At 49.0% G+C, this 25,034-nt stretch overlaps 1 protein-coding gene across 2 annotated transcripts in view; it reads left to right on the forward strand.

The window, feature by feature from the left end:
• The window catches only part of GPT2 (glutamic--pyruvic transaminase 2), a 31,972-nt gene extending 18,382 nt beyond the window's left edge, over positions 1-13,590 (forward strand). For both annotated transcript variants that reach the window (XM_045772644.2, XM_045772643.2), the window contains exons 7-12: positions 2,433-2,512; positions 4,534-4,670; positions 6,969-7,143; positions 8,605-8,760; positions 9,815-9,927; positions 11,133-13,590. In XM_045772644.2, the coding sequence (XP_045628600.1) occupies positions 2,433-2,512; positions 4,534-4,670; positions 6,969-7,143; positions 8,605-8,760; positions 9,815-9,927; positions 11,133-11,223 (752 nt within the window). In that variant the 3' untranslated portion in view covers positions 11,224-13,590. The remainder of the gene's footprint in view (positions 1-2,432; positions 2,513-4,533; positions 4,671-6,968; positions 7,144-8,604; positions 8,761-9,814; positions 9,928-11,132) is intronic.
• The last annotated feature ends 11,444 nt before the right edge of the window (positions 13,591-25,034 follow it).

Consider the following 25,034-nt stretch of genomic DNA (forward strand, 5'->3'; position numbering starts at 1 on the left):
TGGGGTCTGAATGTGTGAAATACCAGTCAGCTCTTGGAAGATAGGGGATGGAAAATAGAAACCTACCTGAGAAAGCCGTGTGTCTCGTCTGGACCAGACACTGTGACCACTTTGGCTGAAAGGTGTCGAGATGGATTGGGAAAATAAGCCAGGACTCTTTGAGTTTTAAGACAGAAACCCAGCTCAAGGCTGAAGGGATTGGGTCCTAAACTGTGAAGTCCAGGGGTAAAGCAGTACACCTGAATCCACATCACTGTCCTAGGAATCTCGATCCCTTTCCCAGGTCTTGGTGTCCTTCCCAGGAAGGCTGTGTCCTTGGAGTGACCTTCAGCAGCTCCCGCCATGGCCTGCCTGCTGAGCAACCTCAGCAGAGAGCCTCGCTCATAGGTTTAACAAAAATTCCAGGCCAGACTCTCTTTGGCCCAAGTTGGGTCACCTGCCCATCCCTGAACCAGTCAAATCACCAAGATTCTGGCCAGGTTTGTGTCCCTCGCCCCTGCTGGGTGCAGAGAGAGGCAATTCCCCGTAGGACAGCCGAGCTCTGTTACTCAAAGAAGGGAAGGGCGCTGGGCAGGCTCAAGCAACAGATCTTCTCATTAGGTTGTGGGAAATTTCCTATGGCCCAGCCTCTGGTGAGGGGCACCTGGAAGACCCCTCTCCAGGCTTCTGTGTCAAAGCCATCCCTTCTGTGAGGTGGCCTCGTGTCTCCCCCTGCTGGGCACAGCTGTTTCCCGGTTCCTCTGACACCACCGCCTGTGTCTGTCCATCCACTGGCTCTGAGCCATGTTCTGAGTGACTCCCAGGTACTGGAGAGAAACAAGCTCTGTCCTTGTCCCCAGGTTTGCGCTGCACAGCTCAGTGGAATTATTTGCTTGTAGTGGGTCCACTCCCTCTGCTGAGGACCAGGCTTTCTGAGGCCCTGGTCCGTCCTTGGCTCCTCTTTGCAGTCCCCTTGGCGTTATGTGCACATGTTTTGATATTCTTGCTGCTCAGATCTTTGCTTGCATTCTAACGGGGTAGTTTGGGGGATCAGAGGCAAGCCCAGTAGAAACCCTCTGGTAGCCAGAACCTGTCAGTCTGTGGGAACAGGGGCTGGTTCCTTACAGAATCCAGGGCGGCCGCCCTTCGGAATCCCAGAACCCTGAGCTTCGTAGGCAGCCCGGTTTGGCACTTGGCTTGTCAAGAGGACAGTTAGAGCTTTACTAAAGGATTGGGTGCATTGCTCAGATTGACCAAGGCTGAGGTCCTGGTGGAATCATCCCGTGCGTCTATAAGATGTAGCTAATTCTTTTCCAGACATGTTCTTGATATTCTCGTACAGAGAGAAGTATAGGTATTTTTATTTTTAACAAAAAGGGAACATACTCTAGGTATTGCTTTTCATCAAGGTCGACATAATTTGCATATATACACACACACGTACGCACGTAGTAGAGGTAATATCCGTAGATACACATACGTGCATAGTAAAGAAGCAGCCTGTTTTAAGCCGTCAGCCTGACAGTAGTGCTGCTTTCCCGGAGGGTGTGTGAGCACCTCTGACACTCCCACTGCCACACCGATCGTAGGCGTCAGGAAACACGGGATAAAGTTCCCATTTCCACCATGCAGTTTTTGTTCCTTCCCCAGCTCGACCCGTGGTGTTTCCTGTGAGCTGGCAGGGTACTGTTTGGCTCTTTGTACTCATTTCTGTGACACGGGTGGTTTCCACTGTGTGTGTTGAGTCAAGTCCTCAGGGGGAGACCTTGAAAGGGAGGACTGTGGCACACTCCCCGTCGTCATCAGTGGTGCGTGGCTCCCCGTGGCCACTGACAGGAGACGCCAGAGCTGGTGCACAGGCTTGTTCATTTAGTGCTTACTCTGCAAATATTCGCGGAGCACCGGCTGAGTACTGGCTGTAAGGATAGCCGATGAGCCGAACAGACCTTGTCCCTGCTCACGGAGCTCGGGGGTACCTCTGAGACGTGGTGGGAACTCTCCATCAGCCAGTGTGGTTCTGTCCATTGGCTGCTGTTGGGTGTGTGGTAAAGGGGGGGTGGGTGCAGAGCTGATTGATTTAAGCCCTTCAGTTTTATTTTCCTGTTCTTTAGGGCACTGTCCTCTAGCCCAGACAAACATACCCCCCGTATACACACACACACACACACACACACACACCCACACACACACCTCGTAAGAATAACAAAGTTGAGTGTGAAACACTTCTCCCTCCATGTACCCGGCTTAAGTGAATCAGACAGATGGGGCCGACCCTCGGGGGTCCCTAGAGGTCGATGACACCCTGTCAAGCTCAGCAGCTACGGAGGGTGACCCCTGAGGGTCCTGTGGGAACACGGAACACCTGAGTGATTGATTCTGGGTGGGGTTCTTACCTAGGGACAATTGAAACAGCATTACAAGCTGCATTCTGGTTTTGTTGGGGATTTTTTTAGGTCAGGTGCAAAGCAGAAAGTGCATAGAAGATGTGATTCACTTTGCCTGGGAAGAGAAGCTCTTTCTCCTGGCTGATGAGGTAAGAGTTGCTCAGCTCTCTCTTCTGTGAGGAGTTAGGCTGAGCTTTCTCTTCTAGGGGGAGGGAGCCTGTAGTCAGAACTTTCTAGGTGTTGGAGGAGTGATTCTAACGAAGGATGAGGATGTTACGACCTGTGGTACTGTGACCTGAATCATCCCTGTGTTGGTTTGGATTCTTGGTTATCAATTTCAGAAAGTTAACCGAAGCCACTTTAAACTTAAAAAAGAAAAACGAAAGGATGGTAGAGGTAACAGGTGGGGGGCTAAGGCCAGGGACTCAAAACCCTATCCCTCAGATTCTCTCTCCTTCCCCGTTGGCCTCACACACAGCCCTGCTATCTTCGCAGCCTAGAAAGAGCGTTTCTTCCTGGGGATTCCCGCAGAAGTCTCAGAATTGAGCCTCATGGGTGCAGCTCAGGCCACACGGCCATTGCTGACCCACTCACTGTGGCCACTGGTTGCCATATGCGCATTGACCAGGCCCCAGGCAAGGGGTGCGCTTTCTCCCCAGAGCAGGGGAGCTGTGTTCCCTGAGGGCAAGTCAAGGGACTCTTTCTTGGGAAGGGAGAGCGGGTGCTGGGCGGGCGTAATGCTGCACTCCTGCACCGCCTGGTGCTTCTCTGCCTGCCATCTCATTTAGTCCTCACAGCGCCGGGGGGGGGGGGGGTAGGAAAATCTTCATTAATTTCGTGATTGCCGCTCCCTGAAACCCCAGGTCTGGAGCCAAGGCTGCCCATTCTTTTTCTGCTACAATTGTAAGGAAGAAACTCAAGGCCTGTCAAATTCTATTTTCACGTCTTCCTTTTTGCAGGATTTCTGGTCAGTGGTAGCTTCCAGCACATTGGTTTCGTTTCTTTGCTCACTAGCTCCTCCCACCCCCCCACCCCCACGCTTGTGTGCACACATACACACACACAGCTTACCCACCAAATTGTTGCCATGACTAGCAGATGGGTCTAAAAATCTTCTTTCTCTTTTTTTTTCTTTTTTTTTTACTTCCAGTATAGTTGGGGTGCTTGGGTGGCTCAGTCATTAAGCGTCTGCCTTCAGCTCAGATCATGATCCCGGGGTCCTAGGATCAAGCCCTTCGTCGGGCTCTCTGCTCCTTCCTCTCCCACTCCCCCTGCTTCTGTTTCCTCTCTCACTGTGTCTCTGTCAAATAAATAAATAAAATCTTTAAAAAAATTCCAGTATAGTTAACATGCAGGGTTATAATAGTATCGGGTGTTAAAAGTCTTCATTTCTGAAGGAGAGAAGGGGCAGCAGAGTGACCTGGTGCGCAGACCTCCTCCCCTTGGGGTGTGGGAAGAGGAGAGGGTGCGGGAGGACGAGAAGGAGGGCTGTGTGTGGCTTGTTGAGGATGGAGCTGGGCTGACCCTCCCGCTGGCCCACAGTGTCCCTCTGATCTCCAACATGAATGTGGGAAGTTCATCTCCAGGGGTGGAGTGGGGTGCTTGCCTGCTGAGTGTAGACCGTGTGGACGGGAAAGAACAGAGCATGTGCGGGCGGGGCTCGTGTGTATGGTCTGTGGGAAGGCTGGCAGTGAGATGAACAGAAAAACAGAACGGGTCTGAATGGGGTAAGTGGCATAAAGGGCCAAGAGAGCAGCACATTTAGCTCTTGAAGCAGGGAGGTCAGAGGACAGCTACATGGACTGCTTTCATTATTAGTCTTATGGAAGGAAGTAGGCATTCAGGGAGAAAACTTGCTTGGGCAGGTAGGAATCCTTGACGTCCTCACTGGTCAGATGAGGTAGAAAGAGCTGGAGATTGGGTGGAGGTGAGTGTGGGCGAAGGGGAGAAATCAAGTGGGCATACAGCCCAGAGTCTTTCCTCCTTACTTGTTCCGGAAGGTTCCTTTGGCCTGGCCCATTCCTGGAAGTAGCATCAGAGGTTGGGCTTCATAGCACACAGCGTGACTGCAGGCCGAGCCCGAGCCCCCGTGCCCGCCCTCTGGCAGCCTGCATGGGTCAGGCCTCCAGGGAAATTTGGGTGACTGTCCTTGTCCTGTCCTCTCCCCCAGGTGTACCAGGACAACGTGTACTCTCCAGACTGCAGATTCCACTCCTTTAAGAAGGTGCTTTACGAGATGGGGCCCGAGTACTCCAGCAACGTGGAACTTGCATCCTTCCACTCTACCTCCAAGGGCTACATGGGCGAGTACGTTGGCCTCCACCACCCTCCCTCCGCCTCCGGGCCTGCCCGTACCAGTGCTCCTCTGTCCTGCTCCGCAGCCGACCTGCTGGACAGAGAAGGCCGCCCTTATCTAGGCCTCTGCTGATCCAAGAAGCAGGAGGCAGGCCCCCTCTCCCACCGGGGGGCCCTGTGGTGTGAGGACAGACCCTTGTGCAGGGGCTCATAGAAAATAAGGTCCTGCTTGAAAGAAACCTGACCACAGAAAACGATGCAGATGAAAGCAGGACCTACAGCAGCTTCCAGTGCTGGTGGTTTCTGCCAGCCCTGTCACTGCTGCTTCTCCTGTGAAATCTGAGGGGCCAGGAAAGGCAGGGTCAGTGGACACAGGCTATCAGGCCTGGGGCCCAAGCTGCATGTGCACCTCACCCTGGCACTGGGGCCAGAGAGCTGCTGCAGTCCTGTGTTTGTGGTTCAGCTGATATGTATGGTGACCCGCTGTGAGTCCTGTACTGGTCTCCGCACTGAGGTCCAGCAGGGAGCCAACCACAGCAGCCCCTGCCCTAACAGCGAGGTTCTAGTGACGACACAGGCAGTTGACGAATAAAATCATGTGGCAGGTGACAAAAGCAAGAAATGGGTCACTGAGGAGGAAGGAGGGAGCTACGCAGGTATCTGAGGGGTGCCTGGAATGTTCAGGGAAATGGGGCCGGAAACGAGTGTGTGAGGGGAAAGTGGCAGACAAGTGTGTGAGGGGAAAGTGGCAGACGTGGAGACCAAAGAAGTCATAGGAGGCCGATCACCTGGGCTCCTTAGGTTAGTTTTTACTGTTACTCGGAGCGGGATGGCAGCGATTGGAGGATTAGAGCCCCGGCAGGGGCTGATTTATGCTGGTCTTTCTGGTCTGTGGTCCTCGCAGTGGTTTATCTTTGCTAGACTTTCATGTGCTGTGTAGCTCTTTCCCTAATAAGTCTCTTCTCTATTAATTCATTTTTCAAGCTCAGGTGTTTTGATCACATACCTAGCTGTCTCTCCATCTGTGGTGGTATTTTTTTTAACCAGTCTTCCTGGACGTTGGGGTCCTGAGTTACGCCTCGCAGTCCTCAGATCCCGATTTCTGGAGATCAGACTGCTCTCAGCCTTAATCCTCTGGATTAAGCAGAAGGTTCTTTCTTTCGGCCTCTGTGAGGGGAAACCTTTCCGAGACACCAGCGTTTATCTTCCTGCCTTGGGAGATCCCGCTGACTGATGAGATGGGAACTTGCCTTTGCCGGTTCAGTCCTGCAGGCTGATTGCAGTGGCGTTTTACCGAGTGTCTCATTGTGTCCATTGTGTCGGGTGCTCTGAGGTCGAGGGTGAGGGGTGTACGGAGGAAGGTAGGCCTAGCGTCCTGCCTCAGGGGGTCTGCATTTCTGTATCACAGTCTGAATGTTATCAATCACAGCCCGGAGGGGAGGCACAGCTCCGGAATGTGTGACTGCTGGAGCCCAGTCGGTTCTGAATGGTTTGTTGTTTTGTTTAACTCCTTGCATAGCTCAGCTCACTTTCCTGTGACTTGACTCTACCTCGTCCGGATCCTTGTGGTGATAACGAATGGAGAATCTCGACTTGAACGGACCTACACCAAAGAGGCTCTTTAAAAAAAATTAATATCGGTGGAAAGTCCAGGAGTCGATGGGACTCTGTCTCTGATTTCTTGCTGTGTCTCGTTGTCTTTCTCAGCTCTGCTCTCCTTTGGGTTGACTTTGTGTACAGGCAGTAGGTGGTTCCCTCAAGTCCTCTGGCTGTGCTCGTGGCCCCAGTGAATCTGTACCCCCCCCCCGGAGCCAGTGGGGGCCTGAGCCCCGTGCCCCTTTGGAACAGGGGCCAGTGTGTGAGTTAGGTCTCAGGCTAAGCTGCTTAACAAAGAGGCCCCTAAATACAGTGGCTAAAACAAGGTGGAAATGTGTCTCTCGGTGACATAACAGCCCAAAGGCAGGGGAGGTCAGGACCGGCTGTGCTCCTCAAGGTCATTCAAGGACGAGTGCTCTGCCTTGTCAACCCGCGGCATCCATCTCTAGCACTGGGGCTGCTGCGCTGAGGGTCTCCATTTCTCAGGAAAAGGGAAAAAAAGAAAGAGGAGAGAGCTTGCTCTTTCTTGTAAGGAAGTGATGTGGCGTTTGCCCCTGTCCCTGCCGTTCACCTCCCCTTGGGAAGAACTCGGCCACACCCGGCCGCTCAGTGTTAGGCCTGGGGGTGCTTGCAGAACATTCTGGCTGACCAGATTGTGCGTAGCGGAGGCCTCTCTGTGACTGGTGGGTCCTTGTCCCTCCTTCAACCCTGCAGGTGTGGCTACAGAGGAGGCTACATGGAGGTGATCAACCTGCACCCTGAGATCAAAGGCCAGCTGGTGAAGCTGCTGTCTGTGCGCCTGTGCCCGCCGGTGTCCGGGCAGGCGGCCATGGACATCGTCGTGAACCCCCCCGTGCCTGGAGAGGAGTCCTTCGAGCAGTTCCACAGGGTGAGTCGCTGTGTGCTCTGGCCCCTCTGCGTCGCTGCCACGGCGAGGGCCACGCACATGCACGGTGGACTCAGGGTCACCGCGGCCAGCCTCTCCCCAGGTGGCCTCCCAGGGGTGCTCCTGGTTCCTCTTGGCGCCTGAACCACCCCACAAGGTTCAGTGTGACGATGCAGTGGGGTTGTGTCTGAAGTGGAGGACCCCTTCCTCTTCCTCACCTGAGAGCACCGCGGGTGGGCAGGCACCCTGAGGGAAGGGCCTCGTGTCCTGAGAACACCCGGGGGGGGGCTTCTGTTACTAAACTGGAAAGGAGGAAAGGATGGGCATGGCATTGCGTCCAGGCCCCAGGCCTGCCTTTGGCCTCGCCGGCTGTCCTTGCACCTTGAGGTGATCCAGTCAGAGCCTTTCAACTGCAAGGGACAAAAACCCAACTTTAACTAGTTGAAACAAAAACGTAGGGGTCACGTAACCAAAAAGTCAGTTCCCAGCGGTTCCAGGCTCACATTATTTTAAATTGTGGCAAAATGGCACAGAATGTAAAATGTACCATTTTAACCATTTTTAACTGAACAGTTTAGTACTTAAAATCCATTCACACTGGTGTGCGGCCATCACCACCATCGCTCTCCGGAACCTTTTCCTCTTCCCAAACTGAAACGCTGTCCCCATTAAAGACTAACTCCCCATTTCCCCATCCCCCCCCAGCCCCTGCTAACCTCCATTCTACTTTCTGTCTCTGTGAATAGGACTATTCTAGGCACTTCATCTACGTGGAACCATACACTATTTGTCTTTTTGTGACTGGTTTATGTCCCTCAGCATAATGTCCTCAAGGTACATCTGTGTCGTAGCATGTGTTAAATTTGCTTCCCCTTAAAGGCTGAATGATATTCCCTTGTGTGCGTGGACCATGTTTCATTCGGCCTCAGACCACAGCTTTCATGCCCCATTCCAGCACAAGTCCTGGAAATGTCCACCTCTAAGCCACTCATGGACTTGCTTTGCCTGGGTCACATGCCCTATGCACACCACACGGATTAAGAGTGTCTGCCCAAAATGAAGAGTTTGGGCCATCTCCTAGAAGTATGTTCTAGAGCATTCCATCCAGGGCCAAGTCCATTCAGACTTCTGGGCTGGGATGGGGTTTTCCCATTTTCAGGAAGGACCTCCTGTACAAGAACAGAAGCATGACGGAAGCCATGCAGGACCTACCTGTTGCCCGGCACTCCCTGTACTTGCGTGCCCCATGGCCACGGGCAGCCTTCTGGACTGAGCACGCGGGAAGACGTTCCTGCAGAGGGGGAAGTTTCACCCACCTCCCTGGTTTGCTGTGTTCAGGCACGCACGAGCTCACTTTGCACCAGGCTGCTCCATGGCCCCCACATTGAAGGGACAGTTTCCAGCATCTGGAGCGTTCCATGATGCCCAGAGATACACTTTGTTCTGTTTTCTGTGTCTCCTCAGGAGAAAGAGTCTGTCCTGGGTAATCTGGCCAAAAAGGCTAAGCTGACAGAAGACCTGTTTAACCAAGTCCCCGGAATTCACTGCAACCCCTTGCAGGGAGCTATGTACGCCTTTCCTCGGATCTTCATCCCCAGCAAGGCCGTGGAAGCAGCTCAGGTCTGGGGTGCTGGGCTGGGGTGTACTGGATTCGCTTGGAATTGCTGGGTTGGGGGCTGTTTCTTGCCTCGGGGAGCAAAAGTGCTAGCTCTGGGGGCTTGGAATGTTGTGGACCGTTTGGCCAGATGGTGCTTACAGCAGAAAGACGGGGCTCTCGGAAGCCCAGCCCTGCAGAGTGCTGTGATGAAGGGGCAGAGGTGAGGTCAGCCCTGGGCGAGTGGTGCCGAGCTGGGCTCTGTGAACTCCGGTGTTTAGAAGGCAGTGCCCCACATGTGACGTGATGCATTTCAGACTGAAGAAGCCATGACAGCGTCTGCTCTGCGCAGTGACTGTCCTACAGAAGCACTTCTCCAAGCTGGACTGTGAACGCGAAATCTCCTGGGGGTCTTGTTCAGATGCCAGTGCCGGTGCGGGAAGTCTGCAGAGGGCCCGGGATTCTGTGGGGGCAACGTTCTCAGGCCATGCCACAGACCCTACTTGGAGGATCAAGGGCCAGAGCAGTATTTCTGAAAGTGCTGTCCTCAGGCCCCCCAAGCCTCCTCAGTACCTGTCAAACATCCAGAATCTGGGCCCGCCCCCACTGTTGACCTGAGTCAGAATCCCTGGGGCTGGAGCCCGGAAACCCATTCAGCAGGTCCCCCAGGTTGTACAAAGCAAGGTGTGAGAAGCACTGTGAACAGAGCCCCCGAGACGCTGTTCTCCGAAAGCCCCCTCCCCAGGGGGCAGCTCTTGGCCTCATTGTCCGAGGGCTGTTTGCTTGGCACGTAGGAGACAACCATCGGTGCCTGTGGAGCTGCCTGGGTGCAGGTCATAAAGGAAAGAGAACATCAGTCCTGGGCAAGGAGGACGCCATGCTGACGTAGCCTTGAGCTTCCTTGTTCCCTGCACCGGCTTCCGGCCGCATGCAGTGTCCTGCCTCGGTCCTTGCGGGGAGGGGAGGGGGGCCCTGCCGTGGGAAAGAACCCCCTGCTTCGGTGGTGACTTGGCTTCGGGTGTTCAGTGCTGTGTTTGCACAAAGCCATGAACGAACCCTACGTCTGCCCTGCTCCCACAGGCCCATAAGATGGCCCCTGACATGTTTTACTGCATGAAGCTCCTCGAGGAGACGGGCATCTGCGTCGTACCCGGCAGCGGCTTCGGCCAGAGGGAAGGCACCTACCACTTCAGGTACCTCTGTCTCTCTGCACCACGGGGCTGGAACCAGCTTGGTCTTGGAAAACTTGGGCTTCCGAGGGTAGAGCACAGGCCAGCTCCAGAGCTGGAGATGTGTGCAGCCCCACCCGCCCTGCCCACCCCCGTTCTGTCCTGCTGCAGAACCTGGCTGAGACCCGGGTGCAGGGATTCAGGAACACGATGCGTAGACCCCAAGATGACCTTGACCGCTCTTGTCTCCCCCTCCGCTGCCTCCATCTATGGCATACCATCGGAAGTGTTCCTGGTGGGGTGTTTTCTTTTGATTTCCCTGTCCTTTTTCAATTCCACGCAGTAGCATACAGCATCCAGGTGCTCAGTAGCCCGTCCAGACGTCTGCAGAGACGCTGCATCCGAATCCTGAGACGCCTTGCACGGCGCATGCCGACCCCGCTGGGATGGCAGCCCGGGGGGAGCTGAGCAAGCTGGGCAGCCCAGCCAGGGTTTCCCCACGGAGGCCGGTTCTGTTCAGAACAGCATCTTCTCCACGCACAGTGCTCTCAGATGTCTCCTGCAGCAGATGCTAAAAAAAGAAACGTCATGAGCTTAGTTAGCACCTGGAGCCAAGTCCTGACTCAGGTCGTGGGCCATGTGCCCCGGATGGACAAACGCGTGTGTGGTTGGCCTCTCCACTCTAGTTAGGTTCACCTTGGCAAGTCAGGGCTCATTCGAGAAATGGCTAAATCGAGAGGGCTGCCTTTCCGGTGGGGGAGCATACTGGTAGTATTAGGAGAAGGGGTGAGTGACCATGGCAACTTGGGAGTTCCCTTGGAGGGAGAGTTGTGACTGGAGGTCCTCACTCTCAGAGATTTTAAAAAGGCCCACCTAGCGGGAGGAACGGCTCTAGAGAAAGTTGTATCCACCCATCAGAATGTCATGCAAGCCTTGCATCACAACAGGTGGACATGTCATGCTGCCGCCATCTTACTGCTCTTGGTCCTCGGTGTTACTTGGGTAAAAAGTAAATTACGAATTGGGGCAGGGGGTGGTTCAGTGAGTTCCAGGTTCTGTCCCGGGGCTGGTGCTTTCTCAGCGGACAGGACCGGCCTCCCCCTCTCAGGGCTTGCCCACACCTCCTCATCTCCACAACGCAGGGGAAGGAAGGAGCTGCTGGGTTCCTTCCTCTCCCCTTTTCCAGAGCGACGTGTGTCCAGGCTGACGGCTGTCCTCTTTCCTGACAGAATGACCATCCTCCCTCCCGTGGAGAAGCTGAAGACAGTTCTACAGAAGGTGAAGGACTTCCACATAAAGTTCCTGGAGAAGTACGCATGAGGACTGCTGGGCCCAAAGGGAGACCCGTTTGTCAGGCCTTCCTCCTGATGCCCGCCCACGCCAGATTGAACTTGCCTTCCCCAGCGACTCTGCCTCAGGCCTCACAAAGGTCACTGGTCGCTTTCGTTGTCATTTTGCCCCGAGAGACTTCTTTCTTTGTGCCTTGATGTTGGGAGCACTTCTCTTCTGAGCAGTGTGATTGGGGATATCTCAGAAGTCCTGTTTTTTTTAAGCAACCAAAGTAGAGAGGACTTGCTCAGCACATGTGGCCAGTGTTCTCTGAATCCATTGTTGTTGCTTTTGGAAAGATCCTTTGGGGTTTAAAACAACCAGGGTATGTTGGGTGAGAGATGTTTCAGATCTGAAGAAACAAGAAGATGTTGGGAGATGTATGACAATCGTGGCGAGGACTGGAAATCCTAAACTCACCACCATGATCTGTGAAATAAAACCCTTAGCGGTGTGAAAATCTAGTTCTTCAAACAGGAGAGCCTGGAAGTCCACTGGAGGCTCAGAAAGGGCCCACCGTTCTGGCCTGCGGGCAGATGGCCTGTGTCTCAGACAAGAATGGTGAAGGCCGTGGGGGCTGGACCGGATCCCAGACTAGCTTGTCACAGGTACTGGGGGCTACGGCCAAGGTCGAAGGGTCCTGCAGGGGAAGAGTGGGTGCGAGCCAGGCTCCAAGTGGAACCAGGTCTCCAGTTGGGAGCGTGCAGCACGTAGTGAGGACTCTGCACGTAGAGCAGTAGGTAGGGAGGGCTTTGGGGGTGAAGGGTTCTCTTACGCGTGCTTAGGCTGGGACTCCCGCCTGAGAGGACTCCCTGGACTTCAGGGACGCAGGCTACAGCCCAGCAGTATCCCCCTGATGTGGCGGAAGTCTGCCTGCGCGCGCTGCTGCATCCTGCTGTTGGCCAACAACAGTCTCTACCAAGGGCTCGATTGAGCCTTTACAGACATCGCCCCCTGGTGACCGCAGGGACAAGGAAACACTGAAGACGTCTAGGTGAGGGAGGGGCATCCTCTAGGACTTGACCACAGTCAAGCCCTGGCCACCAGTCCCCTCCTATAGTGTCTCCTAGCTCATAACTGGTCCAAGTGCCTGGTAGCTTGGCTGCTGTGGACAAGTACACGTAATGGGATTTGAAGTTTATCAAAGTATTTTAACTTGATGCCAAGGGGTTTGCCTGCACGCTTGCTGCTGGCTCCCCTCCCAGACTCTGCAGACTGTCCTGCGGCATCAGTCATCTCTGCAGCCAGCGCAGTGCCCTCCACCAAACCTGATGCTTCCCTGGCATTAGCAAAGCTGGGTGGGGGCCTGACCCACCCTCCCAAAAAGTGGGTGCTAGGGAAACAGGAGGCTGCTCTGAGAGCCCCCTCCTACCAGGGGCCTTCCCCAGGAGGCAATGAGGGACGCCAAGGCCAGCTCAGGGACCCAGCGAGTCCCAAATTGGAATCGAAGGAGCTAGAGAGACAAATACGAAGAGGCGTGAGCTTTGAAGACAGCCTCCTATGCTGTAATTTCTGTGCTGGGCCCATGCAGGGGAAAGCAATAGGAAACTACAAACTGTCCCTACCTGCTAGCGTTGTAGTCCCTGGGAAGAAAGAAGCCTCAATCTCAAGTAACAAAGGGAACGTGTTGGAACTTTTCCTTCCTTAAAAATTGAGAGAATTGCACTTGTGCTTGTTGGATGGTACACAAAGCAGAACGTGTCCCAGGGTCGTGAGGTTTCTGGTGGAGAGGTTACATAGTAGAAGCTAGTCTATTTTTTATATTTTTGTAACAATTGCTTTTTTCATGGGGGGATCAGGGGGCTAGAATTTGTAGTCTTAACAAGTCCAGTAGTTTTTTATGAATCTCTTCAGATTATAAATAACACCTAAAAACTTTGCAACGTTTACAAGACTTTTTAAAAGACGCTCTATGCACTTGGTTTGATTTTAAAATAAATAAATAAAAACATAAGAAGGTCGGCCGGCTTAGGAGGTTAACTTCGTTCAGGGGAGGAGCGCTGATCGTGATAGATTCGATTTTTTACGGACTCTGTTCTGGTGTCTTGTTGGGTACCGCCAAAGAAAGTCATGTGTCATCTGGGGTCGTGCTTTAAATCTGCACCTGCCAAGTTGTTTTTTGTTCATCTCGATCCACACGTGGGGGATGCTGGACTGTGCCTTGGGTGGCCCATCACCTCGTAGCCCGAGGCCCGGCTGGTTGTTGACCCAGTGTTGTGTGGTTTTGCAGGAAGAGCTGACAGGCCTGCCTGTCCCTGTTTTCCAATTTAGATTCTCATAGGCATCTCCTGACCAAGGTACTTAATGATAGCTCTGCTGGAAATTTCTATACAATAAAATACATGTCCAAAATGGTGACTGTGTTTAATTTTCCTTGTAGTTCCCATGTACTCCAGCAGATAGCGCTAACATACACCTTTCCTCTTTGTAACTAGAACGAACATTTTCCCCCAGTACTACAGACTTCAGTCACGACTTCTCAGGTTCCATTTCCTTGTAGGTGTCCACCCCTCGGACCCTGAGTGGCTTTCTGTTGCTTGAGGTGGGAAAACACGGGTTCTTCAAATGGGATGTTGTTAAAATGAATACAGACCTTGGCTGTCTGGTGGAAGAAGAACGATGTGCCTCCTGGCCAGTGGGGAAAGGGGGAGCCATCGACGAGGGATTCCATTCCTTTTCCTCAGCCTCTCCAGATCTGCATCAGTTTTGCTGTGTGGTTTTGGAATTCAAAACTTTATTTTTCACCCCAAACTAAAATGTCTATGTCTTTATTAAAGAAGACTTGGGAAATGGAGAAGGGGGAAAAAAAAAAAAGAGGATTCTTTCAGTTGGGAGAAATGGAAGCCCGAAGTAGGAAAGAGGAATTTATTGAAGTCCTGGAGGGAAGCTGGCTTAAGTTCTCCTGTTCACCCTTAAACACAAAGCCTGTCTTGTCCAGCTCCACGTTGACAAGTTCCAAGGAAGGACTTTGGCCACCTTGATCCATGTGCCCTTCCCTGACTCAGTCTCTGTGGCCCTGGGGGCTTTGGCTGGCCCTGTGCTTGCTGGGGGAGGTAGAGAAGGGGCCTAGAAGTGCCAGCCCCATTAGAGCCATTGGAAGAGAAGCTGCTCTCTGTAGGACAGGGGAACCTCAATTACTACAGGTGGTTCTTTAGAGAGAGCCCGGGGGAGGGAGTGATGTGTTTAGGGTGGTTTGGTTAGGGGTGATTACTGGTTGATAACCAGGGGGACTAGAGGTGTTCTCTCTTCTAAGTCTTCTAATCTTCCCTCATCATTCATACACATTGGGAGTGTATGCATCTTGTCTGGAGACTGAACTTGCCGTAGTCTACTTACTATACAGAGTTTATTAACTAGCGGTTGGACTATTCTGATTATTTTTGGTATTGATTTGCTAAAACACACCTAGAAGCCTTCAGCAAATGTTTGATAAATACCCATGAGCTACGGACTTCTAGGGAATGGGGAGTCAAAAGTGAGTAAGATGTGATTCCTGTCCTTAATAAGCCATAGATAGAACGGCCACCAAACCGTTCGGTACTCAAATTCCATCCTCCCAGTGTGCTGGGCTTAAAAGAAGCATGTGGGTCAGGCACGGGAGAAGGTGCTGTTCTCTACCAATTTAAGGAACATGCATTTGTCCACCTCTCCTCAATGCCTTCTGGGGAATGCCAGGTATCTTTGGCCTTCATCCCGCCCCCTAGTCAGGAGACATGCCTCTCCCCAAGAAAAAAGAAGATGGAACATACTGCACCCACCCAGCTCTCTTCCTTAAGAGCCACAGGTCAGCAGGGGTTTCCTAATGAGATTTCATTCTCTCACTTAAAAAAAATGCTGACATTTTTTGTCTCCTCCCCAATTTCTTCTGCCTTTGCTCTGAATGCAAATACTGGGCCCATCCCTTTGTAGTCCTTTTAAAGATATTAAATTTGGAAGATCTTAAAGATCTTAAAAGATGTTGAAGATATTTAAACATTCAGAATCCTAGTGATAAGTTCAGACCACAAAAGTATACATTACACAAAAGTGTAAAACTCAAAAATATTCTGATTATCAAAGTAAACATCTTTGTGTGGAAAAGCTAGAAAATGAAGAAAAGTCCAGAAAATTTGAAATCCTCTAACAAAAGTTAAGCCTAGCATTCTGGGAGATTTCCTTACTGTCCTTTTCCTGAGAGTATTTTTAACGTGGTCGAGACGTGGATGTGCATGTGGTGTGGATGCTAACTTTGTCCCCGTTCAGCATCACAACATGTTAATAAAAGTGCCTGATGAGTGGTTTCTATGGTTACCTCATCTGTTCTGTGGGAGATCCCATCATTTAGTTGGCTGCACCCTTCAGCATTTAGGTTCAACATAATTCTTGGTTTTTAAAAATAATGCTGCATAACTAGCATCCTTACATTAAGAGGGTATCACACCTCCCTCACCCTGGTATTTAGGCTTATTGTGGAACCTTCTTAGGACTGTGTGTTTGCTGTGTCAAGGGCCTCACCTCCAGGCAGAGTCCAGAATGGGGCAGACCATGGTGCACACCCTGGCTCTAGCTCTTACCAGCTGTGGGATCACTGAGCCCCTGGTGCCATCTGTAGAACGGAGGTAATAATACCCACTCATGGAGAAATAGGATAAATTATGAGCATTGACTGGGGGAAAACTGTGTGTGTGTGTGTGTGTGTGTGTGTGTGTGTGTGTGCGTGATTTAGCATAGATCCTGGCAAGTAGCCTCTTCCTGAGCACTTCCCATGATTATCTCCATTTAGAGCAGTGCTGATAGGATACGTGGTTGATAATGTTGAAGTCGAATGGGAAAATATGCCCTTGATATGCCAGATGCAATATGAAAATGACATTTAGAAGCAGTGAGGACCATTTGCCAAAACTTCGGAACATTCTGCGAGGAAGAGTACACTGGTTAGTTATTTTTTTTGTCCGTGGTAAGTTTTTGTTTTGTTTTGTTTTTGGTTTTTTGTTAGTCACATTTTCTGAAATAAAAATGCCTTGAGTCCAGTTACACTAGAGTCTTTATGAGACAGCTCCAATTTAAAAATCCCCTTCGGCAACTCTAGAGTAACTGGATATTTGTTTTTGGTGTGGGTCCCTTTTGACTGGCTGGCACCACTCAGGAAGGGGAGTTACTGGACTCCTTGGTATTTACATGGGGCTGTGCCCTCCCCCACAGGACTTCTGTGGGCCTTTATCCCTTTATGTTTAAGGTGAGCTGCTGTTTGCCATTGCTGACTTCAAACTTTAAAATAGGATGCCCCCAACCTTTTGGGTCAGCCTCATGGGATACACATCGGGTACCAAACCCCACTCGAGGAGATAGGGTATAGAAGTTAGGATTCTTTTGGTTCTACAGAAAAAACACACCTGAGAGGTTAAGAATGGGGTAAATCACACCTATATTTCTCAGCTTCTCTTGCTTCTATACATGGCCATAAATGCCATAAAAAGTGGCCATAAATTTAAGAGGACATAAACAGCGTCATGTGGGAGCTGCTGGGAACCTCCCTTAGCAGAAGCCTACCTCCCTCTCGTGCCTTTACTTCCTGTCCTCTCCTGTAGCTTACTTGGAATGTAGCTGTGATGGGTGGCATCTAAGCCATGGCAACAAGGACAACATGTCCGTGTATAATATACGTTGTGTGAGATGTAGCTCTTACTGTTGCTGTTGTTTTACCCCATCCTAATCTGAGGACACCCTAATCTTTTGGACTTTCGGAAACATTTGCCTAGACTGCTTGATTGTCTCACCGTGTTACCCACTAGGGCAGCTTAAGAAGTGTTGGCCACATTCATAGATATGTTAAAGCTTCTCGTCATTCATGCTGGGTGCGGTGCTCAGTGATGGGGACACAGTAGTGAATAAGACATGGACCCACGATTTATAAGGTTAATAATGACCCATGCTGGTGAGAGCGGGGATACACTGTTGGTAGGGGTGTGAATTTGTACAACCTTTTGGAAGGACAGTTTGACACTGTGGACAGTAAGTATGTATGTGCCTACTTTGAAATGACAGAAACCAAGACAGTATGGCATTACTGAAAGGACAGACAAAAGAACAGAATAGAGTTGGGACATAGACTCATACATTTATCACAGTAACATAAAAAAGACCACATACACACTCCTATGTACATACATATCTTTGATACACTGGTATTGACAACATACTTCTTGATACAAAGTAATACAAGGGGAAAGAAAAGTCTCTTCGACAAATGGTGTGGCAGCAAAATTTGAGATGGGTCACAGGTCTAAAATGGGAGCTCAAATTACAAATCTTCTAGAAGAAAACGTAGGAGAGTACTTTGGCGCTCTGAAGTAGGTAAGTGTTTCTTCGGACAAAAAGGCACAGATCATAAAGAGAAAAAAACTGACAAATTGAACCACATCAAAATTAAGAACTTCTGCTTTTAAAAGAACACCGTTAAGAAATGAAAAGACAAGCTAGAGAGAGAGCAAAGACATTCTCAGAACATAAATCCCATAAAGGACTCGTATCAAGAATGTACAGAAAGAACTTCAAAATGTCAGGAACAAGACAAGCAGCCCAATTAAAAACCAGAGGAAAGACTTGAACAGACACTTCACAAAAGGAGATCTACAAATGACCAGTGACCACATGGGAAAATGCTCCACATCATCGGCCCTTGAAAGGAATGCAGATTAAAAGTACTAAAATACCACTGGAATGACTAAAATGAAGAAGATTGACACTACCAAACGTCAAGGAGGTGGGACAATCACAATCTTGATAGTGGGAATGAAAATAACCCCATCACTTTGGAAAACTGGTAGCTTCCTGCAAGGTTAAACTTAGCTACTCTAGGACCCAGCAATTCCACTCCTAGCTAGGAATTTACCCAAGAGAAACACAAACACTTGCTCAGGAAAGCCTTGTGTAAGAAGGCTTTGGGATTCCCCTCCCTGCACTGTGACCTAAAAGCTCTTGCTAGGCAGAAAGCTGGGACACCCCATAGCTCACTTCATTTGTTTCCCGTCTCCGCGGGGTACACTATCTTGTGCTGCCCTATTGTTTAAGGTCTGCAAATTATTGTTTCAGGTGGGGTTTTTTCTCCAGATTTTTAGTTGTTTAAGGTAGTCGGGTAAATCCAGTCCCTGTTACTCCATCATGGTCTGGAACAAAGTTCTATTGCATGTCTTCATAGGGTCATGAGTTACACTGGTGTATTCATTTGTCTAAAACATACAGAACTGTCCACTTACGACTTGTGTGTATTTCCCCGTATGTAAATCATAACTCAACAGACTTAATTGGGGCAGGGGGGATACATATGTCCCTTCACCTAAAAATTCCACCTGTAGGAATTTATCCTAGAACATCTTCCCACGTGTGAAAGATGTATGTGCAGGGATGTTCTAGGCAGCACAGTTGGCCATAGTAAAAGGGGTGGGAAGACCTAGGTATCCGTTAATAAGGAATTGGTGATTCTCTTCAAAGGAGTATAGGAACACCATGTAACTGTTAACCCAGATGAGTGTGTCTATATCTTCAGACATGCAAAATCATTCAAGATACACTATTAACTGGAAGTAACAATTGCAATTGCCTCATGTAGTAATAGCAATGGACAGTATGGTCTGATCAGACCCACCCTGTCTAGCTTCTTCCCTGGGAATATTCTTCCCTCCCCCAAGTAAGGAAGCTGACTTGTTCTTAGGTAAGTCTGCAAACCCCTGCTCTTTGGATGGGTCAGGAAGTCCATTCTCTAACTTGAAACACAGTCTAATTCTCCAAAAACTGTAATTATTAAAACAAACAAAACCATGAAACTTGAGCCCCAAAGACAACAAGGATCTTGTTTTCATGGAGGAAAAGTGGTCTTCATCAGAACTGACGTTCACCGAGAATCAGAGATGAGAGTCCGTGGCCCAAAGGCTCCGCTGCATCTCCGCGCTTCTGATTTCTTGTATTTTGAGGGCCAATAAATACTCCCTTTTGCCCAAGTGAGCTGGAGTTAAGTTTCTGTTGCTTGCAGACAAACCACATCTTCGTATGTACAGGGGGAAAAAGGAGTTAGCTATATCTGGATTGGAGATGCCCAAACCACTCAGCTTGGTTTTTAGCAAAGAGAATGGGCAGGAAGAACGGGTGTGACCAGAGCCACACACAACGATAGCCAGTTTTGTCAGAGCAGGAACTGAAGCTGGAGCTGATGTCAGCTGTTTACAGGTAGTTCGTGTGGAATTTTATTATTATTGAAGTACAGTTGACGTCCCAGGTGGTATCGGCTTCAGGTGCACAACAGTGATTCAACAGTTCAGTTCAGCATTACTCAGCGCTCACCCCAGTCAGTGGCGTTACCAGTTACCATCCGCAGCACATGAACTTATTACAATATTATTGACTATAGTCCCAATGCTGTACTTTTCATTCTTGTGCTTTACTTATTCTATAAGTGGAAGTTTGTTCTTCTTAATCCCTTCATCGACGTCATTTACTTCTCTCCCCTCCCCCTCTGGCAACACCAGTTCGTTCTCTGTGTTTATGAGTCTGTTTGTTTTTTTTTTTAAAGATTTATTTATTTATTTATTTGACAGAGAGAGAGACAGCCAGCGAGAGAGGGAACACAAGCAGGGGGAGTGGGAGAGGAAGAAGCAGGCTCCTAGCGGAGGAGCCTGATGTGGGGCTCGATCCCAGAACACCGGGATCACGCCCTGAGCGGAAGGCAGACGCTTAACCGCTGTGCCACCCAGGCGCCCCTATGAGTCTGTTTTTGATTTTTGTTTGTTCATTTGTTCTGTTTTTGAGATTCCACATATAAGTGAAATCATATGGTTATCTGTCTTTCTCTGTCTGACTTATTTCACTTAGTACAATACCCTCTAGGTCCATCCGTGTTGGGGCAAGTGGCAGGATCTCATCCTTTACTATGGCTGAGGGACATTCCATTGTATATATACCACATTTTTTAAATATATAATAATTTTTTATTATGTTATGTTAGTCGCCATACAGTATATCCTTAGTTTTTGATGTAAAGTTCCATGATTCATTAGTTGCGTATAACACCCAGTGCACCATGCAATACGTGCCCTCCTTACTACCCATCACCAGTCTATCCCAGTCCCCCACCCTCTCCCCTCTGAAGCCTCAGTTTGTTTCCCGGAGTCCATAGTCTCTCGTGGTTCATTCCCCCTTCTGATTACCCCCCCTTCATTCTAAGTGAAATAAGTCAAGCAGAGAAAGACAATTATCATGTGGTTTCACTCATTTATGGAACATAAGAAATAGCAGGAAGATCAGTAGGAGAAGGAAGGAAGTACACCACATGTTCTTTATCCATTCATCTACGGAAGGGCACTTAGGTTGCTTCCATGTCTTGGCTATTGTAAATAATGCTGCAATAAATACAGGGGTGCATAGATCTTTTCAAATTACTGTTTCTGTTTTCATTGGGTAAATATCCAGAAGTGGAATTACTAGGTCATGTTTTTTTTTTTTTAAGATTTTATTTATTTATTCGACAGAGATAGAGACAGCCAGCGAGAGAGGGAACACAAGCAGGGGGAGTGGGAGAGGAAGAAGCAGGCTCATAGCGGAAGAGCTGATGTGGGGCTCGATCCCATAACGGCGGGATCACGCCCTGAGCCGAAGGCAGACGCTTAACCGCTGTGCCACCCAGGCGCCCCTACTAGGTCGTGTTTTGAGCAGGGAGCAGGAACCTGCGGGGTAACCTTGAGATAACACTGTACCTAAAAGGTGTCTGTTATAGAAATCAGTCTCTCTCACTTTCTCTCTCGCTGTCTCTCTCGGTCTCTGTCTCTCAGTCTCTGCATCTCTCTTAAAGACAAGGGATTTCCCCCCCATAATGTTGTTCTACCCTGAATACTTAAGGTGGCAAATCCTTGAGAAGAATTCTTAAGAATTCTGAATCATTAAACTGCTAAAAAGTTGCAAGCCCTTATTTTTCTCTAGAGCATTGCTGTATCCATCAGATTCAGTATGTAATTGCTTAATGTAATCAATGTGTTACTGGGGGGGAAGGAATGTATAAATCAAAGAATTTTTCAGTTTTTAAAATTGTGGCTTTTAAATAATAGATGTTATGTTTGTCATAAAAAATTAGAAGACATAGATAAGAAAAAAGAAGAGAAAATTCCTCATAAAAATGTGAATATAATCTGGATAGTTCAGAATGCAAAGGGTTTGGTGGTCATTTTGTTAGGTGTGATAATGGCATTGTAAACGCATAAGAAATGTCCTTTTTATTTTTTTTAATTTATTTTTAAAATTCTTTTTAACTTTTCCCAAATTTATTATTTTATTTTTGTATTATGTTATGTTAGTCACCATTCAGTACATCATTAGTTTTTGATGTCGTGTTCCATGGTTCCTTGTTTGCGTATAACACCCAGTACTCGTTACAACACATGCCCTTCCTAATACCCATCATCGGGCTAAGACTTTATTTATTGGGGGGTGGGGAGAGGCAGAGGGAGAGGGACAAGTAGACTCCTAGCTGAGCAGGGAGCCTGATGCGGGCTCAACGTGAGGCTAGATCCCAGGACCCACAAGATCATGACCTGAGCCAAAGTCAGATGCTTAACCAACTGAGCCACCCAGGCGCCCAGAAATGTCCTTTTTAAAGGTGCATGTTGAAGAATGTAGGGATGAAATCTGGTGATATCTGATATTTGTTTTTAAAATCCTTCAGGAGAGAGGTCAGGTTCTAAAAAAAGAGCAGGTAAAGGAAGGACAGCCAAATGTTGATAATGAATTGAGACAATGGAGGCAGAGCAGTTCATTATATGATTTGATTTGGGTGTATATTTTCATAATGAAAACGTTTTTAAACATACATAAATGTGAAACACAAAGAAAATCATTTCTAACGTTGTGTACCTCCTATCAGAGCACGCATGCAGGCATATACTTTTAAAATAGTACCATACTGAATGCATTTTCTATTATATAATTAACATGTCATAAAACATTCTTTAAAATGTTGTGTTTTAACAAGTATACATGATGCACTGAATGGATGTAACAAAATTTAATGGGGCATTTTTGGGTAATTCCCAGTTTCTCACTGTCATAAATGATCTTTCAGGGAACATTCTAGTATGGAGTCCCACTGCACAGCCATCATTTCCCTAAGATGAAGGCCTCAACAGGGATTTCCAGAGGAAAAAAATGTTTAAGCACCAGGGGGAGCTAGTCACCTACAGGAACCCCACACGCAGCGGTTTCTTTTTTTGTTTTTTGTTTTTTTTTTAAGCAAACCCTCACCCTCAAATTGAGCAGCTGAGCTCATCTCCAACTTTCTATTTAAACTTTGTGCGATGAAAGTGTCAAGGGGGGGCCTGGGTGGCTCAGCCGGTTCAGTGTTCAGCTCAGGTCATGATCCCATGGCCCTGGGATTGACCCCAAAAGGTGGGCTCCCTGCTCAGCGGGGAGTCTGCATCTCCCTCTCCCTCTGCCTGCGGCTCCCCCTGCTTGTGCTCTCTCTCTCTCTGTCAAACAAATAAATAAAATCTTTAAAAAAATAACGTCAAGCACCTGGGCATACAGGCCCTGAACAATGCCTGGTACCCAGTAAACACGTCACAGAGGCCCTGGACGTATGCCAATTATATGACAATATCGATTTGGAGATCCTGTGTATTGAGGGGGTGAGATGGGTGGTGGGTGGGGTGGCCATGAATACCGGAATCTAGTGAAATGTGAGCTTGTTTCCTTCCTTATTACTCATTGGTTTTAGCCTACAGATGATTCTTTCTGGTACATTCCTGTACATTCTCATAAGCCTCATGGTTATCTTGACATTTTGAGGACTCGATCAGACTCGATCAGAAGGAAACTGAGGGGCACCTGGCTGGCTTAGTCACTGGAGCACGTGATGCTTGATCTTGGGTTTGTGGGTTTGAGTCCCACATTGGGTGTAGAGACTGCCTAAAAATAAAATCTTAAAAAAAATGTTTTTTTAAAAAAGGGAACAGAGGTTTAACAACTGACTTTGCTGGAGATTGTTGAGATCCTCATTCAGATTGCCTCAGGCCCAGGTGCTGCCTGCAAGTCCCATCCCTGAGAGATACACATTTCTCTGTCAGAAAATGTGCTCTAGGGATGCCCTCTCAACATCTCACGGGTCAAAGATGACAGTGGAAGAGGACAGAAGTACCAAGGCCAGGAGCAGAGGCAACACTGCCTCCTTACCCAGCCCAACAAATGTGGACCATCAATGTTTCTCAAACCCATAAAATAAAATGCTATCCCCTTCCATTCCTTTCTATATGGAAATGCTGGAGCTAACATCGTCTAAGTCTTGTAATTTGGGTACACATGGCCCCGTCTCAAGCTCACGGTTGGGCAGAGAACCCAGGCCCAGCAAGCCTGCCCCCAGAGATGGGTTCAAAGATGGCATCTGACCCACCCAAGACAGCGAGAGCCCCACTCGGGACTTTGGCTGGCAGTGCGGAGAAAGAGTTGCTGCTTGTATGCGGTTGCTGACTTGGTTGCCTAGCTTCAGGTTGAAGAGCGATCCTTGGAGTTTGGACTTGAATTAGAATCCTGTCTTCGGGGCGCATGGATGGCTCAGCCGTTAAGCGTCTGCCTTCGGCTCAGGACGTGACCCCAGTGTTCTGGGATCGAGCCCCACATCAGGCTCCTAAGCTGGGAGCCTGCTTCTTCCTCTCCCACTCCCCCTGCTTGTGTCCCCTCTCTCGCTGGCTGTCTCTGTCGAATGAGTAAATAAAATCTTTGAAAAAAAAAAAAGAATCCTGTCTTCATCACTTCTTGGCTATGTAACCTTTATGAAATTCCTTAATATCTCTGAGATCTGGTTTCCTTATCTGTAAACCGGGGCGATAGTATCTACCGTACAGGGTTGGTGTGGGTTTCATATGATGCAACGCATGAAAACACTGGCATGTACCAATCATTCGATGACGTTGATTGGCTGTTATGACACCATCCACACCCTGGGATGTGGAGGCAGCAAGCTTCCATCTTGTTAAACCTGTTAGTCCACAGCACTGTTGCTCTCTCACCAAATAGATATGTATATATGTGTATCCTTTTATACCGTATACGTATACATACCCATGGCTGTGTATATATGCACATACACATGCGTATACACACATTGACATGCATATAGATGTCAATGTGGCATCACCAGATCATGACCATACACCTGGGATTTTGGGGGAAACTCCCAATTTCAAATATTCGATCCGGTTGATGGAAACCAAGTGGAAGCTCTGGTCAACGGAACGCAGTTCCCATCCATCGACGATATGAAAGGACCGCTGCTGCTCTGGTTATATGTTTCAGGCCCTGCCAGGAGATAAATTGGTGCTGGGCCACCCTTACGTCAGGTAAAACTCGACTGGTTGCCAAGTGACAGAAAACCCAACTCAAACTGGCTCTGACCACAAGAACTGAGACTGAGGAAGGTAGCGGTCTCTCGGAGCAGAAGCAGGCAAACTTTTCCTACACAGGGTCAGATGGTATATATTTCAGGCTTTATAGACTATGTGGTCCTTGTTGTGACTGCTCAACCCTGCTATGGTAGCACGAAAGCACCATATAAATTAAGGAATGAGTATGGCCGCATTCCAATAACACTTTATTTACAAAAACAGGTGGTAGGTTAGATATGACCCATGGGCTGTAGTTTGCTGACCAGTGGCTTTAGGGGAAAACCAGAGTGTAAGTACCCAAAGAGAGGAGATTAAAAGAAAGCAAAATATAGAAAATGCCCATTATAAGCCTTTAATGCTCCTGACATAGTCTGCATTTTCTGTCCTCTTCAAGCACACGCAGGA

This window comes from Ursus americanus, chromosome 21 (genome assembly GCF_024610735.1).
Source record: "Ursus americanus isolate L20-20 chromosome 21, mUrsAme1.1.p, whole genome shotgun sequence".
Lineage (NCBI taxonomy): Eukaryota > Metazoa > Chordata > Mammalia > Carnivora > Ursidae > Ursus > Ursus americanus.